The 17,500-nt window shown below is 49.2% G+C and overlaps 1 protein-coding gene across 1 annotated transcript in view; it reads right to left on the reverse strand.

Annotated features, from left to right (window-relative positions):
* Window positions 1-56: 56 nt before the first annotated feature.
* CORO2B (coronin 2B) overlaps window positions 57-17,500 on the reverse strand; it is a 22,523-nt gene continuing 5,079 nt past the window's right edge. The window contains exons 2-4 of the mRNA XM_071755300.1: window positions 7,671-7,738; window positions 5,631-5,834; window positions 57-152 (exon numbers count right to left, since the gene is read on the reverse strand). Of these exons, the coding sequence (XP_071611401.1) occupies window positions 141-152; window positions 5,631-5,834; window positions 7,671-7,721 (267 nt within the window). The 5' untranslated portion in view covers window positions 7,722-7,738 and the 3' untranslated portion in view covers window positions 57-140. The remainder of the gene's footprint in view (window positions 153-5,630; window positions 5,835-7,670; window positions 7,739-17,500) is intronic.

Genomic DNA, 17,500 nt, shown 5'->3' on the forward strand with positions numbered 1-17,500 from the left:
TTAACCACTGTGAATCCTAATCCCTGATCCCTGAATCCCTGAATCCCTGAATCCCTGGCTGGGGGAAGCTCAGTGACCCAGATCCTGTCCAACACCTCCCACGTTTTCATCAGGCTGGAAGGAGCAAATCTTCAGCAACTTCAGCCCCTTGGCTGGAAAAAAAAAATAATTAAAAATAAAAAATAATTTTAAAATAATTTTAAAATAATTTAATAATAAGAAGAAGGAGCAAATCTTCCAGCAACTTCAGCCCCCTTGGCTGGAAAAAAAAAATAATTAAAAATAAAAAATTAATTTTAAATAATTTTAAATAATTAATAATAATATAATAAAAAATAATAATAATAATAAAATAATAATAATAATAATAATAATGATAATAATAAATTAAAAATAAAATTTAAAAAATTAAAAAATAAAAAAGAAGAGAAAAGAGAAAAAAGCCTTTTTTTTTTTTCCCCCCCAGCAAGCAGAGGGTCTCACTTCTCTTCCACCGGCAGAGGGGGCAGGAAAAGCTGAATTTTTTCCCCAGGCTTTTCCAGCACAGCTGCAGCATTAATAGGACAAAAAAAACCATTTCCCCTCCAGGGATCTTTTAGCCCAAGGACCCCGGTTTCCCAACTCCTTTCCCTGCTCTGACCCAGCACCAGGCTCTCTGGGGAACATTAAAATCCCAGTTTTTTATTTCTTTTTTTTGCCTGATCCTCCTTGATAAGGGTCAGGAGCCTGGAGCAGCCCTGCTGGGGTGTCAGCTCCTCTTTGCAAGCCTCACATCTCTTTTTTTTTTTTTTCATTTTATTTTTTACCTCTGGGTTAAAGGAGATGCCAGAGAAAAAAAAAAATCACAACAAAAAAAAAAACCTCGGGGGCACAGATGGGACCTGAATTCACCAGCAGAGAAGCTCCAAGGATGTGAAAAATGGTTCAGAGGACAGAGAGAGAAAATCTTGGGGGGTTTTTTGGGTTTTTTGGTTTTTTTTTTTCCTGCAGGAAACCTCGGGGTGCTTTGGGGAGCAGCTGTGGGATGAGTCCTCTGTGGGGGGGACACAGAGGGACACGGGGGGGTCCCTGGGGGGCTGGCAGGGGACACAGAGGCAGAGCAGATGCCACCAGGATTTTCCTGAGCCAGGAGAAGCCACCCTGGAGCCCAGGGGTTGTCCCCGGTGTCCCCGAGGTGTCCCCATCCCTGCCCCAGCTTCCTGCCCATCCCCTGCTCTGCTTCCTGCAGGCAGAAAACATCCTCTGGGCAGCACAAGCAAGGAGAAAATAAAACCCCTCCTGAGACAGCTCCAGGGATGACAGACAGACTGACAGACTGACTGACTGACTGACTGACAGACTGACTGACTGACAGGCAGACTGACTGACAGACAGACAGACAGGCAGACTGCCTTCTCCTACAGCAGCAGACCATCACCATCATCATCAGATCACCACCACCATCATCATCAGCTCATCACCAGCATTAGCCCATCACCATCATCATCAGATCACCACCATCATCATCATCATCATCATCACCCCACCATCATCATCATCATCATCATCCCATCAGCAGCAGCAGCCCCTCACCATCATCATCATCATCAGCCCATCACCACCAGCATCATCCCATCACCATCATCATCATCAGCCCATCACCATCATCATCATCATCCCATCACCATCATCAGCCCATCACCACCAGCTCATCATCATCATCATCAGCTCATCACCAGCATTATCAGCCCCTCACCATCATCATCATCATCATCATCATCATCCCATCACCACCATCAGCAGCAGCAGCCCATCACCAGCATTATCAGCCCCCCATCATCATCATCATCAGCCCCTCACCATCATCATCATCATCCCATCACCATCATCATCATCCCATCACCATCAGCAGCAGCCCCTCACCATCATCATCATCAGCCTATCACCAGCAGCAGCTCATCACCATCATTAGCCCATCATCATCATCATCATCATCATCATCACCCCACCAGCATCATCAGCCCACCACCAGCCCATCATCCCCATCATCACCACCAGCTCATCATCAGCAGCAGCTCATCACCAGCAACAGCCCACCTTCATCAGCAGCAGCCCATCACCATCATCATCATCATCAGCCCATCACCAGCATTATCAGCCCCTCACCATCATCATCATCATCATCATCATCATCATCATCATCATCATCACCACTTAACAGCTCCCCCTCTCCTCCCCCCTCCCTGCCCCTCAGCCCCATTTGTATAAAACCAATCAAACCACTTCCAGCTGAAATAAATCCCCAGCCCCCTGGAACTGACTCTGCCTCAGCTCTTTAGGCCAGCCCAGGGCCAGCCAGAGCCTCCTGAAGGACACCAGGGAGTTCTTTCAGGTTTGTGTTTTCCTTTTTTTTTTTATTGGAAATGCCCCAAAATGCAGCAGGGGGGTTGGAACACCCAGGAGAGGTGAAACCTCTGAGCATGGGATGGGGATGGAGATGCTGGATTTCAACACCAGTGCTGAGGGAACTGGGGAAAACTGCTTTTTGGGCTCTAAATGGCCCATTTCAGGTTCTCTCTTTGCTAAAAAATAAAAGATTGGCCCCAGCACTTCTCCCTTTTCTGGGATTTTTGCCCAGGAGTCCAAACCCTGGATTTCCTAAAACATCACAGGTCCTTCTCCCTCAGCCTCTCTCCATCCCACATCCCCTGGGGGGGTTTGAGGGGTGCTCTGGGGATGCTGAGAGCATTCCTGGGGGGATGGATGGGAGCCACAGACAGGGATGGGAATGTCCTGAGCTGCTTCCCTACAAATCTGCACCACTTCAACCCAACTGGTGGGGCTGGAGCCCATCCCATTCCTGCTGCCTCAAAATACAGATTTTTTTGTTTTTTTTTTCCACCATCCTCTCCTCTCCCCTTCAGCCTGGACCAAATCCCTCACTTGCTGTGGTTTGAGGAGCAAATCATCCTCTGGAGCTTCAGTCCCAGCTCTAATTCGGTGATTTTTTAAGAGAAAAACTTTGTGGTGCTGGGGAGGGGGTGGTTCCCAGGGACACAGGAGCTAAAATTTGGGGCTTGGGAAAGGAGGCAACGAGGATTTGTGATGTGGCAGCAGAGGAACATATGGCTCAGCACACCCAAAGGCTTTGGCAGGGGCAGGAAAAAGCAGAGGGGTTCCCAGTGAACATCTCTGAGCAGAGGGCAGAAAGGTGGAGGAAAAAAAAAATAATAAAATAATAATTAAAAAAAAAAAAAAAAAAGGTGGCAGCAAATCAAATCCTGAGGAGCTCCGCAGTATCTAGGTTACCTTAATTATCTTTTGGCTAAATATGGATGGCAATTAATTAGAGGATGGCTGATTTCCAAAGAAAATGAGTTTACTTTTAATGAGCTAATCAGGCCCTCTCTCAAAAAGCAGAAAAAAAAAAATGATGAGGTTGTACAAAGGAGTCTGCAGGCACTCAGCACCCAGGGCTGAGCTCGGCCCTGCCTGGGATTTTTTGGGTGCAGAATCACCAGGATCCTTCAGGACAGGTTGGAAATGACACCAGGATATATTTTCCAGGGAAAAAAAAAAAACAACAAAAAAAAAAAAAGAGGGGGAATTGGTGGCAATCCTGGTTGGTAGCACCAGATTTAGGAGCAGGAGCAAACAGCTTGGAAACAAAGCTCCTGGATTTGGGAATATTAATAAAGAGCCAAGCTGTGAGCTGCAATTAAGACACTGATTATAATTTCTTCCATCTGTAGCTGCCTCTGCTCCAGGAATTAAAGGGAAAAGCAGGAGGGATGGGGATGTTACCCACGGGAAGTGTCTGGGGGGGATGCAGAGGGGCTGGGAGGGCAGCGTGGCTCCATCCCACCCTCACCCCACTCCACTTTTGGGGGAAAAGGGATGCTCAGGGCACTTTCAAGCTCATTTTTTTTCCTTCCAGACGCTGCTGCAGGGCCCAGGGCTTGGCCAGGAGCCCCCCAGGGCTGAGCACCACATCCTGCCCCAAGCCTGGTCCCCTGGGATGGCTCCTGACACCTCAGGTGGTGCCTGGGACAGATTGAGGATTGTGGAATCATCCAATTGATGGGGTTGGAAAAGATCTTTCAGATGATCCAAGCCAACCATCAACCCATCAGCACCATCTCCAGGGCTTTGAGACCCCTCCAGGGATGGGGACTCTCTGATCCAGGACCTGGCAACCCTTTCCAGGGAGAAATTATCCATAATTTCCAGCCCAAAGCTCCCCAGGAGGCTCTGCTCCTGTGCAGCAAATCCCAGCCCTGAGGCTCCTGCCCAGCTCCTGGGTGATGGAATCCCAAGAAGAAATCCCACAGGAGGTGACATCTGCTGCTGGGCACAAGGAAAAAGGGGTTCCCAGCAGGGAAAGTGGGTTCAGAGCCATGGTTCCCCTCTCAGGGGGGTGAAATTTAGAATCCTTCAAAATCCCAGAGTGGTTTGGGTTGGGAGGAACCTCAAAGATCAGCTGGTTCCACCCTCCTGCCATGTCCTGTGCCAACTCCATGAAAAGTGTCTCCTGTAGGATTTTTGGGCACCAAGGAGCTCTGCTGCTGAGCCTTCTGGAACAACCTTCTCCAAGGAGTTGCCCTGCTCTGATTTCCTTGTTTTTCCTTTCCCCCCAGCTGTTTCCATTTGGAGCTCTTACATCAGGATGATCCCAACCCTGTTCTTCTCCTGTCTTGGAATCTCTCACTCCTGGGAGGAGGATCCTGAAGGTAACTGAAGGGGAGAGCTGGGGAGCCACAGGGAACCCTGCATTGGGTTAAAACCCCCAAATCCCCCCCCTTGCCATGCTCAGGGACCCCTCCCACCCCCCTCAGGGTGCTCCAAGCCCCATCCAAGCTCCCACATTTCCAGGGATGGGGCAGCCACAGCTTCTGGGGGGTTAACACAGAATTTCCCCCCTCTGTCTCCTCTTTTCCAGTTCCAAGCCATCCCCCCACATCCCATCAAGGGATGGAGCATCCATCCATCCCCCCAGAGCCCCTCTTGGGGTCACCTCCCTCACCTGCTCCAGGGGGATGACAAGGAGGGACCTTAAATCCCCCCCATTCCCCCCCTGCCATGCTCAGGGACCCCTCCCTCTGAGGTCAGGAAATCCAGGGACTGCTCCACCTTGGAGCTGCTCCAAAGCATCCCAAGCCTTGCAGGACGGGAGGAGCTGAGGAAATTTCCTTGTCCAGGCAGAGCAGGGAGTGTTGGGGCTTGGAGAATCCCACAACCCCAGCCTGGGTTGGGTTGGGTTGGAGGGACCTTAAATCCCCCCCAGTGCCCCCCCTGCCATGCTCAGGGACCACTCCAACTCCACAGCCTGCAAACGGGGGGGATACTGGGGCTGAGCCAGCATCTTCCTGGCCTCTGTTTATTGGCAAAAAAGGGACCTTAAATCCCCCCCATTCCCCCCCTGCCATGCTCAGGGACCCCTCCCACCCCCCCAGGGTGCTCCAAGCCCCATCCAAACTCCCACATTTCCAGGGCTGGGGCAGCCACAGCTTCTGGGGGCACCCTGGGGCTCAGCACTGAATTTCTCCCTCCCATCTCCTCTTTTCCAGTTCCAAGCCATCCCCCCACATCCCATCAAGGGATGGAGCATCCATCCATCCCCCCAGAGCCCCTCTTGGTGCCACCTCCCTCACCTGCTCCAGGGGGATGACGAGGAAGGAGCCTCCCCCGGCGCTCTCGGTGACGATGGCGAGGAAGCGAGCGTTGACAGCACAGAAATGGTTGTCGTGGACATTTTTGGTGATGGGGACCCCATCAAAGCAGTGCTCCCTGCTGGCCACCTTCCCGTAGACATTCCGGAATTTGGAGCTGCGGTACTGCGGGCGCCATGACATCTGCTGGGGGAAGGGAGAGAGGGAAAAGGCTTGGAGATTCCCCCCATCCAGGAAAAAAACAAAAAAAAAAAAAAAAAAAAAAAGGAGCAAGCATCCCTCCTCCCCCATCACCCCTCCGAGGTTGTTTTCCAGGTTCCAAGCCATGTTTCTGCCCAGAGCTGCTGGAAGAAGACCCTTTGGATTTAAAAAAAAATAATTAATAATTAAAAAATGGATGCCTGCTGGCAAAGGGACAGCTCAGGAGAGGGATGGAAAGGCTGGGGACAGCCCAGGAGAGGGGCTAAAAGGCTTGGGGCTGCTGAAAAATTTAAGGTTGAGCATGAGCAGGAGTTTTTTTTTGTCTCCATCTGACAAAGGAATTCAGGCTTTTAATGCAATGGCTTGGAAAAAGCTGGCTCTGGAGCAGGGAAAAGCATCGGGGCAGAAGGGGAGCAGCCAGGGAAGCAGCAAAGGTGAAGGTTTGGTCCCTCTGTGGGGCAAATCCCAGCCTGGCTTGGGTCCTAAAAAAAAAAAACCCCATCCCACCCAGCCTGGCACCACGGGCAGGGACAGTTCCCAGGTCTAGAAGAGGAAAATGGGGGAAAAAAATGAAAAAAAAAAAGAAATCGGGGGTAAATTCATGGGTATTTGTGGGGTGGTCACCTTGGGAGCTGCCCCAGTTATTCAGAGCATCTGCAATCCCACAAAATGGGATTTTTTTTATGAAATCTGCATTTTGCTGATTCTAAGGGGGGTTTTATTTTTCCATCCCCTCCCCCTGGATGGCTCAGAGCCATTAAAACAGAAAAAAACCCAACTAAAAAAACTATTATTGATTTATTTTTCTTTTTATTTCTTTCTTTTTTAAAATTTTTTCATTTCTTTTTTTTCTTTTTTCTTTTTATTTCTTTTTTCTGTTTCTTCTTTTTTCTCTCTTTTTCTTTCTTTTTCAATTTTTTTCATTTTTTTTTCTTTCTATTTTTTATTTCTTTTTCTTCTTTCTTTTCCTTCCTTTTTTAATTTTTTATATTTTTTCTTTATTTTTTCCTTTTATTTCTTTTTCTTTCTTTTTCTTTCTTTTTTAATTTTTTTCATTTATTTTTTCTTTATTTTTTCTTTTTTCTTTTTCTTCTTTCTTTTTCTTTTTTCTTTCTTTTTTAATTTTCTTCATTTATTTTTTCTTTATTTTTTCTTTTTACTTCTTTTTCTTTTTCTTTCTTTTCTCTTTCTTTTTCTTTATTTTTTTCATTTCTTTTTTTTCTTTCTTTATTTATTTTCTTTTCACTTCTTTTTTTCCTTTTTTTTTTTTCTTTTTTTCCTTTTTCTTTTCCCTTCTTTTTTTAATTAATTAAAGCCCGGAGGAGATCTGGGGGTTTTGTGCTGCAGGAATCCACTCCCTTTAAGCAGACCTTGAAACCCACCAGCTCTATTTTCCTAAAACTGCCAAAAATTAATCACCAGCTGCTAATTATTCCGTTACCACGAGCTTAGGGCCAAACAAACGCTGATTTTCATCTCCCCAGCTCTCCGATGATGCTCCTCGAGTCAACCTTGAAACGCCTTTTGTTCCCATTAATGGTTGCGGGCTGAGATTTAACATTTAACCACATCCCCGCCCTTCATTTTAATAACAATTCCCAAAAAAAATCCCTCCCAAAAACCCACGGACATCACCAGGTGATGGATGCTCAGCACCTTTGCAGCCTCAGCTTGACTTCAAACCCAGAGGGGCCGAGAAACGCCGGGTTTGGGGTGTAAATTCAGGTTTTTTTCTTTAGCAGCGAGGTGTCAGAGAGGAGCTGGTTGCTCGGCCTCAGGGTTTTTCCCTGCTTTTTTTTTTTTTTGGCCCAGGGCACTCACCAGGCTGCCGTGCTTGCTCCCCAAAACGCTGGATTTGTGGAGGTCTCTCATCGGACTCGCCAAGAGCTCTGTGCAGAGAGGGAAAGCAAAAAAAAAAAAAGAAAAAAAATTCAATTCGCCATCCCCCAGGGCCTCCCCTTTCCAGGCAGGCTGAGAAAAAAACACGCGAATCCTTCCAGATCCTCCGTACCCGGTGGGTGATGCCCGGAGGGATCCCCCAAACTCCACCTGGGTTGCTTTAGGAGAAAAAAAAATTCCCCAAACCCCTTCCGGGCTGCTGATGCCCGGAGGGATCCCCCAAACTTGCTATAGGAGAAAAAAAAAATCCCCAAACCCCTCCCGGGTTGCTTTAGGAGGAAAAAAAAATTCCCCAAACTCCTCCCGGGTGGGTGATGCCCGGAGGGATCCCCCAAACTCCTCCTGGGTTGCTTTAGGAGAAAAAAAAATTCCCCAAACTCCTCCCGGGTGGGTGATGCCCGGAGGGATCCCCCAAACTCCTCCTGGGTTGCTTTAGGAGAAAAAAAATTCTCCAAACTCCTCCCGGGTTGCTTGAGGAGAAAAAAAAATAAATCCCCCAAACTCCTCCCGAGTTACTGATGCCCAGAGGGATCCCCCAAACTCCTCCTGGGTTGCTTTAGGAGAAAAAAAAATTCCCCAAACTCCTCCCGAGTTACTGATGCCCAGAGGGATCCCCCAAACTTGCTTTAGGAGAAAAAAAAAAAATCCCCAAACCCCTCCCGGGTTGCTTTAGGAGAAAAAAAAAAATTCCCCAAACTCCTCCCGGGTGGGTGATGCCCGGAGGGATCCCCCAAACTCCTCCTGGGTTGCTTTAGGAGAAAAAAAAATTTCCCAAACTCCTCCCGGGTGGGTGATGCCCGGAGGGATCCCCCAAACTTGCTTTAGGAGAAAAAAAAATCCCCCAAACCCCTCCCGGGTTGCTTTAGGAGGAAAAAAAAAAACAACCCAAGCCCCTCCCGGGTTGCTGATGCCCGGAGGGATCCCCCAAACTCCACCTGGGTTGCTTTAGGAGAAAAAAAAATTCCCCAAACTCCTCCCGGGTGGGTGATGCCCGGAGGGATCCCCCAAACTCCACCTGGGTTGCTTTAGGAGAAAAAAAAATTCCCCAAACTCCTCCCGGGTTGCTGATGCCCGGAGGGATCCCCCAAACTCCACCTGGGTTGCTTTAGGAGAAAAAAAAATTCCCCAAACTCCTCCCGGGTTGCTTTAGGAGAAAAAAAATCCCCCAAGCCCCTCCCGGGTTGCTTTAGGAGAAAAAAAAATAAATCCCCCAAACTCCTCCCGAGTTACTGATGCCCGGAGGGATCCCCCAAACTCCTCCTGGGTTGCTTTAGGAGAAAAAAAAATTCCCCAAACCCCTCCCGAGTTGCTGATGCCCGGAGGGATCCCCCAAACTTGCTTTAGGAGAAAAAAAAATCCCCCAAACCCCTCCCGGGTTGCTTTAGGAGGAAAAAAAATCCCCCAAGCCCCTCCCGGGTTGCTTTAGGAGAAAAAAAAAAATTCCCCAACCCCCTCCCGTGTTGCTGATGCCCGGAGGGATCCCCCAAACTTGCTTTAGGAGAAAAAAAAAATCCCTCAAACCCCTCCGGGGTTGCTTTAGGAGAAAAAAAAATAAATCCCCCAAGCCCCTCCCGAGTTACTGATGCCCGGAGGGATCCCTCAAACTCCTCCCGGGTTGCTTGAGGAGAAAAAAAAATTCCCCAAACCCCTCCCGGGCTGCTGATGCCCAGAGGGATCCCCCAAACTTGCTATAGGAGAAAAAAAAAATCCCCAAACCCCTCCCGGGTTGCTTTAGGAGGAAAAAAAAAAACAACCCAAGCCCCTCCCGGGTTGCTGATGCCCGGAGGGATCCCCCAAACCTCTCCCGGGTTGCTTTAGGAGAAAAAAAAAAAAAAAAAGCCCTCAAACCCCTCCCGTGTTGCTGATGCCCGGAGGGATCCCCCAAACTTGCTTTAGGAGAAAAAAAAAATCCCTCAAACTCCTCCCGGGTTGCTTGAGGAGAAAAAAAAAAATCCCCCAAACTCCCTTCCAAAGCTAAAGATTTTTTTTTTTTTTTCCTAAGAAAAACCGGAGCTGTTTCCACCCCCAGCACAGGACCCAAACTCCCCTTTAATTCACCCAAAATTCACCCACGGGCCGGGGAAGGCTCCGGGGCTGGGTGTTTGCAAGCCCCAGGGCTGGGAGGGGATGAAAAAAGGCATTTTACAGGCAGCAAATTTTTATTAAAATGGTGCCATTCCCCTGCTTCCAGGGCAGAGGTAGCTGAGGGCTTTGTGCTTCTTGGTTTGTTGGTTTTTTTTTTTTTATATAAAAGCCGTTTCCACGCAATCCAGGCCAGGGGGATGGAAGGAGGGGAGGGAGGGGGTTGGGGTCAGGATTATTTATTGAGCACGCAAAAAAAAAAAAAAAAGCAGATTATGGGTATTTCTGCCCGGCCCTTTAGGGGATGCCCGCAGCCAGAATGAGGATTTAAGCTCCCTGCTGAGCCATCAGGGTCTGGATGGCTCAATTTGGACTCCCAGATAACCTCAGGGATGCCACAGGGACCTCATCCACATCCCTTGGGGTTTCCAGGACAGGAACAGCTCTGATTCCCTCCCTTAACCCATGGAAACCTTTCCATAGCTGTAAAATCCCACCTGGAAATTCTCTTTATTGTCACTGCCAGGGATACAGTCAATTTGCCACCAGCATCATCAAGATGCTTTTTTTTTTTTTAGATTTATTTTAAAAATTATTATAAGAATTATATATTTAAAAATTCTTATTTTTACAAGAATGATATATTTTTTAAAATTCTTATTATTACACGAATGATATATTTTAAAAATTCTTCTTATTACATGAATGCTTCAATCCCTTGGTCAGTCTTGGTTCTAAGGATCTCACATTAAGTCAGAAGGGTAAAACCATAGAAATTTTGACTCCCAGATAACCTCAGGGATGCCACAGGGACCTCATCCACCTCCCCTGGGATTCCCAGGACAGGAACAGCTCTGATTCCCTCCCCTAACCCATGGAAACCTTTCCATAGCTGTAAAATCCCACCTGGAAATTCTCTGTATTGTCACTGCCAGGGATACAGTCAATTTGCCACCAGCATCCTAAAGATGCTTTTTATATATATATATATTTTTTTTTATATATATATTTTTATATATTTTTTAATTATATAATATATATATTTATATTTATATTATATAAATATTATATCTATCTTATATATTTATATTTATATTATATAAATATTATATATATTATATATATTTATATTTATATTATATAAATATAAAAATATATAAATAAATATATAAAATATATATTTAATTATTATCATTATTACACGAATGATGTATTTTAAAAATCCTTATTATTACAAGAATGCTTCAATCCCTTGGTCAAATCTTGGTTCTAAGGATCTCAAATTAATTCATAAGCCTTAGAGGATGGAGAAAAGTTTCCTCCTTGGCACGAAGCTTATTTGGTTGGTGCTGGGATGGCCTTGAGCCTCTTTGAAAAGCTGCCCACACACCCCAAAAAAAAAAAAAAAAATTAAAAATTCCATATTTTTGGCTTCATTCACCCCCCAGCCACTTGGGGGGAGGCAGATCCTGCAGCAAAGCTCCTTGTGGGCTCCTCCTGTGCACATCTGGCTGATGGCACAAACAGCTGGAGAGGCAGAGGAAGCTGAGCCAGAGGCTCCAGCCCCAGGAAACACCTCGGGGCTCCGATAAACACCGGAATAAATCTGCTGAGGAAGGGGAAAAGGCCACCCTGCTGCAAACCAGGCTCCCCCCTTCCCACCCCCTCCACCTTAGGGCAGAGGAGAGGCCACAAGGATGAGCCAAGGGCTCTGGAGCTAAACTGGGAGAGTTGGGGGTGTTCAGGTTGGAGAGAAAAAAAAGGTTGTGGGGAGAAGCCTGAAGGGGCTCCAGGAAAGCTGGGGAGGGACTTGGGACAGGGATGGGATGAGGGGGAAGGGTTTGGAACTGGGAGAGGGGAGATTTAGGTTGGATATTAGGAAGGAATTCTGTGCTGGGAGGGTGCTGGGGTGGGGGTTTTGGCACAGGTGGAGAAGGGGAAATGGTTGAAATCTTAAAGAAGGGAGAGTTAGGTTGAACATTAGGAAAAAATTCTTGAATTTGTGGGTGCTGAGCCCCAGGGTGCCCCCAGAAGCTGTGGCTGCCCCAGCCCTGGAAATGTGGGAGTTTGGATGGGGCTTGGAGCACCCTGGGGGGGTGGGAGGGGTCCCTGAGCATGGCAGGGGGGGCACTGGGGGGGATTTAAGCTCCCTCCAACCCAACCCAACCCAACCCAGGCTGGGGTTGTGGGATTCTCCAAGCCCCAACACTCCCTGCTCTGCCTGGACAAGGAAATTTCCTCAGCTCCTCCTGTCCTGCAAGGCTTGGGATGCTTTGGAGCAGCTCCAAGGTGGAGCAGTCCCTGGATTTCCTGACCTCAGAGGGAGGGGTCCCTGAGCATGGCAGAGGGGGAATGGGGGGGATTTAAGGTCCCTTCCAACCCAGCCCAGGCTGGGGATTCTCTGGCTGTAGGTTGGGTGGCAGATGCCCAAAGGGACCCTGTGGTTGTTCCCTCTTTTTCCCAGAAAAAGAGTTTGGAGGTGCTGCCCCCACCCCAGGGTTGCCCAAGGATGCCCCTTCCTTGTCATCCCCCTGGAGCAGGTGAGGGAGGTGACCCCAAGAGGGGCTCTGGGGGGATGGATGGATGCTCCATCCCTTGATGGGATGTGGGGGGATGGCTTGGAACTGGAAAAGAGGAGATGGGAGGGAGAAATTCAGTGCTGAGCCCCAGGGTGCCCCCAGAAGCTGTGGCTGCCCCAGCCCTGGAAATGTGGGAGTTTGGATGGGGCTTGGAGCACCCTGGGGGGGTGGGAAGGGTCCTGCTTGGCACTGGGGGGGGGGAATTTAAGGTCCCTGCAGCCCAGCCCAAGCTGGGGTTCCATGAGCAATGCTGTGGTCAGGGCTGGGATGATGTTAGCACTGGGATGATGTCCAGGCAGAGTCAGCCAGCCCAGGGCTGAGCTCCCAAGGGGCTGAACCCCCCAGCACAGAACTGCTCTGATTTTCCCCTCCCCAAACCAGCAAAAAAAAACGAGCAGATCCCTCCCTCTGCACCCTGACAGTGACCTGAGAGAGAGTGGGAGGGGGGATCCCCAAGGGGGATTTTTTGGGGGCACATTTTCCTCCAGGAAAAGCACTTGTCCTTCATGCAGGGAGCAGGGGGAGAGGCAAAGGGAGCTCTGTGTGTTTCTCCAGCTTGTCCAAACCAGTGGGTGGACTGGACAGACATTAATCCCACTGCCAGAGTCCAAACAAAGGACAAAAGACAGATGAACATTTCTGGAGCAGTATCTGCCAGCTGAGGGTTTTTTTTTTTTCCAGCCCGGAAGGAAGTGACTGGGATTTCCCTGAGTTCAACTTCTCAACCATTTCTCCTTTCTAGAGCCCCCCGAGTGCCTGGGAAGAGCCTCTCCTCTTCCCAAGCTGCTGGGAAAAATGCTCTCAGCCAGGCCAGATGTCTCCTGGGCTGTCCCCACCAATCCCCATCCCACTTCCCTGCTTCCCACTGCCCCTTCCCAAGGTCCCAGGGATGGGAGGGAGCTCCTGGGAATGATGCACGAAGCATCCCAGGAGCTGTGGTGCCACCGAGGGCTCCATTTGGGACCATTTTCCCCTTCCTGGAAACCAAACCTCTGCTGGGCCCAGGTGCTGAGGAGCATCCCAGACCTCAAGCCTCTCAAGAAATGATGCAAAGGAGCCCAATTTTCCTCCCACTCTCTTTCCCAGCCCCTGAAACTGGGGGAAAGATCCCCAAAGTGTTTCTGGGTCCTGAGCATGGGATTTTCCAAGCTCCAGCTTGTTGGAATCAATATTTCCTGGAGGCCTAAAAATATTGCAGGGTTTTTCTCTCGACTTGAGGAGCTTTTATTCAACCCAGAGAGGGGGGGGAAAAGTCTTTTTTTTTTTATGTTTAGGGATGAGGAGGCAAACCAGGGGCTCATCCACGAGTGCTAATTTCCCCTTGCATCACTCCTGGCTGAGCAAACTGAGTCAGGAGCTGCTTGGTTGGAATTTTTTCCAGCAGAATTTGACACATCCCAAAAGAAAACCCCTGATGGGAGGATGCCAGAAATCCACCCCCACCCCAATTCACCTGGTTTGAATGATAAGGAGATAAAAAGCCCCAAATAGGGTGCTAAAAGGGTGGAGGAAGTGGGGACACAGCTTGGAGCTTCTGGGGAAGAAACTCCTTGGGAAGATGCTACGGGGTGGGGGAGGCCACCAAAAAAATGAGGGCAAAAAAGGACTGTTGGGAGCACTGATATTTCTCATTTTGACCAAAATCCTCAGCTTTGGATGGGATGTGAGCCACGGGAACTTATTTATCCTGGCAAATGGGACTTTGGGAAAGCAGGGAGAGAGGGAGCAGCTCAGCCACCTCCCTCTCCCTTGTTTTCCCACCCAAAAATCCCAAAATGTTCTCTGGGGATGAGCTGATCCCCCGTGGAGCAGCATCCCACATCCAAGGGCTCCTTTCCCATCCCATCCAGCTGTTCCTGCACAGAGCTGTTTGCTGACAAAACCCACAAAGGTTTTTTGGGAAGTTTATCCCAGTCGGGGGCTGAAGTTTTGGAAAAGAGAAGAAAGAGAAAAAAAAAGAAGAAAAACAAACACAACCCTCTAAAATATTTCAAGCTTCAGGAAGCCGTTTCCTGGCCAGAGTGAGGAAGTGGCAGCTCCTGGGGGGATGGGATGAGGATATGGACCCCAAAGCACCCAGAACCAGGGATATGGACCCCAAAGCACCCAACGTGGAGCATATGGACCCCAAAGAACCCAATGCTGAGGATATGGACCCCAAAGCACCTAAAGGGGAGGATATGGACCCCAAAGCACCCAGTGCTGAGGATATGGATCCCAAAGCACCTAAAGGGGAGCATATGGACCCCAAAGCACCCAATGCTGAGGATATGGATCCCAGAGCACCTGAAGGGAGGATATGGACCCCAAAGCACCCAGTGCTGAGGATATGGACCCCAAAGCACCCAGCACCAGGGATATGGACCCCAAAGCACCTAAAGTGGACCATATGGACCCTAAAGCATCCAGCACCAGGGATATGGACCCCAAAGCACCCAGAACCAGGGATATGGACCCCAAAGCACCCAACGTGGAGCATATGGACCCCAAAGAACCCAATGCTGAGGATATGGATCCCAAAGCACCTGAAGGGGAGGATATGGACCCCAAAGCACCCAGTGCTGAGGATATGGACCCCAAAGCACCTAAAGTGGAGGATACGGACCCCAAAGCACCTAAAGTGGAGGATATGGACCCCAAAGCACCCAGTGCTGAGGATATGGACCCCAAAGCACCCAACATGGAGCATATGGACCCTAAAGCACCCAATGCTGAGGATATGGACCCCAAAGAACCCAGCACCAGGGATATGGACCCCAAAGCACCTAAAGTGGACCATATGGACCCTAAAGCATCCAGCACCAGGGATATGGACCCCAAAGCACCCAGCACCAGGGATATGGACCCCAAAGCACCCACGTGGAGCATATGGACCCCAAAGAACCCGATGCTGAGGATATGGACCCCAAAGCACCCAGTGCTGAGGGTATGGACCCCAAAGCACCTAAAGGGGAGGATAAGGACCCTAAAGCACCCAAGGCTGAGGATATGGACCCCCCTTTAAAACCTTTAAGGGTTTTAAGCTCCTTCCAACCCAACCCAGGCTTGGATCCCGGGGTTTTGGTGCCACCACCCTGCTCTGCTGGAAGATTCCCAGCTGCACACCACAGCTGGACCCCCAGTCCAGGCTCAGATCCGGTGGGTTTCACCTTATTCCTCCACTCTTTTACACCCCAAACCCCATCTCAGCTGCTCAGCACCTCCCTGGCACCTCCTCTCCTGGGACACTTTTTCCCTCCGGGTGTTTTTGCTGCTTGGGAGCTCTGGAGAGCAGCAAGGAGGGGGCTGTGCCGAGGGCTTTGCACGGAACAAAGGAGAGCAGGAGTTCTGGGAGCTGAGCTTGGCACAGCTCCTGCTTCCCAGCTCGGGAAGGATGGGATTCACAGCTCGGGGGGAGCAGCTGCCTCCCTCCCTCTTTCCCTCTTTCCCTCTTTCCCTCTTTCCCTCTTTCCCTCTTTCCCTCCTTCCCTCCTTTCCTCCTTTCCTCCTTTCCTCCTTCCCTCCTTCCCTCCTTCCCTCCTTCCCTCTTTCCCTCCCTTCCTCTTTCCCTCTTTCCCTTTCCCTCTTTCCCTCTTTCCCTCTTTCCCTCTTTCCCTCTTTCCCTCTTTCCCTCCTTCCCTCTTTCCCTCCCTTCCTCTTTCCCTCTTTCCCTTTCCCTCTTTCCCTTTCCCTCTTTCCCTCTTTCCCTCTTTCCCTCTTTCCCTCTTTCCCTCTTTCCCTCTTTCCCTCTTTCCCTCCTTCCCTCTTTCCCTCTTTCCATTTCCCCTCTTTCCCTCTTTCCCTCTTTCCCTCTTTCCCTCTTTCCCTCTTTCCCCCTCTTTCCCTCTTTCCCTCCCTCCCTCTTTTCCTCCCTCCCTCTTTTCCTCCCTCCCTCTTGCCCTCCCTCCCTCTTTCCCTCCCTTCCTCTTTCCCTCCCTCTTTCCCTCTTTCCCTCCTTCCCTCTTTCCCTCCCTCTTTCCCTCTTTCCCTCTTTCCCTCCCTCTTTCCTCTTTCCCTCTTTCCCTCTTTCTTTCCCTCTTTCTTTCCCTCTTTCTTCCCTCTTTCTTTCCCTCTTTCCCTCTTTCCCTCTTTCCCTCTTTCCCTCTTTCCCTCTTTCCCTCTTTCCCTCTTTCCCTCTTTCCCTCTTTCCCTCTTTCTTTCCCTCTTTCCCTTCCTCTTTCCCTCTTTCCCTCTTTCCCTCTTTCCCTCTTCCCTCTTTCCCTTTCCCTCTTTCCTCTTTCCCCTCCCTCCCTCTTCCCCCCCCTCCCTCCCTGTTTTTCCTGCTGCCAGCTTGGGGTAATCAGACACTGAGCTGGGAGATAGGAATCCAGGATCCAAGCCCTTCCCAGCTCTCTGCTGCCTGGGGAATGAATCGGACTATTCAGCATTTGATAAAATTGCCATGCAAAGCAGGAGGAGGAGGAGGAGGAGGAGGAGGAGGAAGAGGAGGAGGAGGAGGAGGAGGAGGGGGATGGGGGGGGTGACCCAGGGCAGGGGATGAATGACAGTGCCCTGCGAGCTGCTGGCCACAGCCTGAGCTATGAAAAGCTCCAGATTAATGCTGCCTGCAAGCACAATTCCAACTCATTAAAAAGCCAGCGGGCCAGACAAGATGCCTTTGATGAGAGCAAAGCTTCTGGAAAGAGGGAGCTTCCAAGGCCAGGCTGAAAGCAGCTCCTTGTCCTTGTCCCCTCGGATCAAACACCCGGTTCTGAGCCTCTTGTTCCAGCCCAGCCCAGCTGGGAAACAACTGCTGACCTTCTCACCCCCCTTCCTTCCAGCCCTTCCAGCCCTGGAGATGTTGGGAGCTTGCACTCATCCCTGACCATTTTATTCTCAATATTATATTAAATTAGTATCGTTATATTTTCTTATCAATACCTACCATTATTATCAAAAAATACCATTATTATCAATACCTACCATTATTATCAATACCTACCATTATTATCAATAAATACCATTATTATCAATACCTACTATTATTATCAACAAATACCATTATTATCAATAATACCATTTATTATCAAGAAATACCATTATATTTTATGATCAATATTTTCTTCAAATATAGTTTGGAGCCCCCTCTCCAGCATTCAGAGCACCCCCCAA

The sequence above is a fragment of the Heliangelus exortis genome, chromosome 11 (assembly GCF_036169615.1).
Source record: "Heliangelus exortis chromosome 11, bHelExo1.hap1, whole genome shotgun sequence".
NCBI classification, from domain to species: Eukaryota; Metazoa; Chordata; class Aves; order Apodiformes; family Trochilidae; genus Heliangelus; species Heliangelus exortis.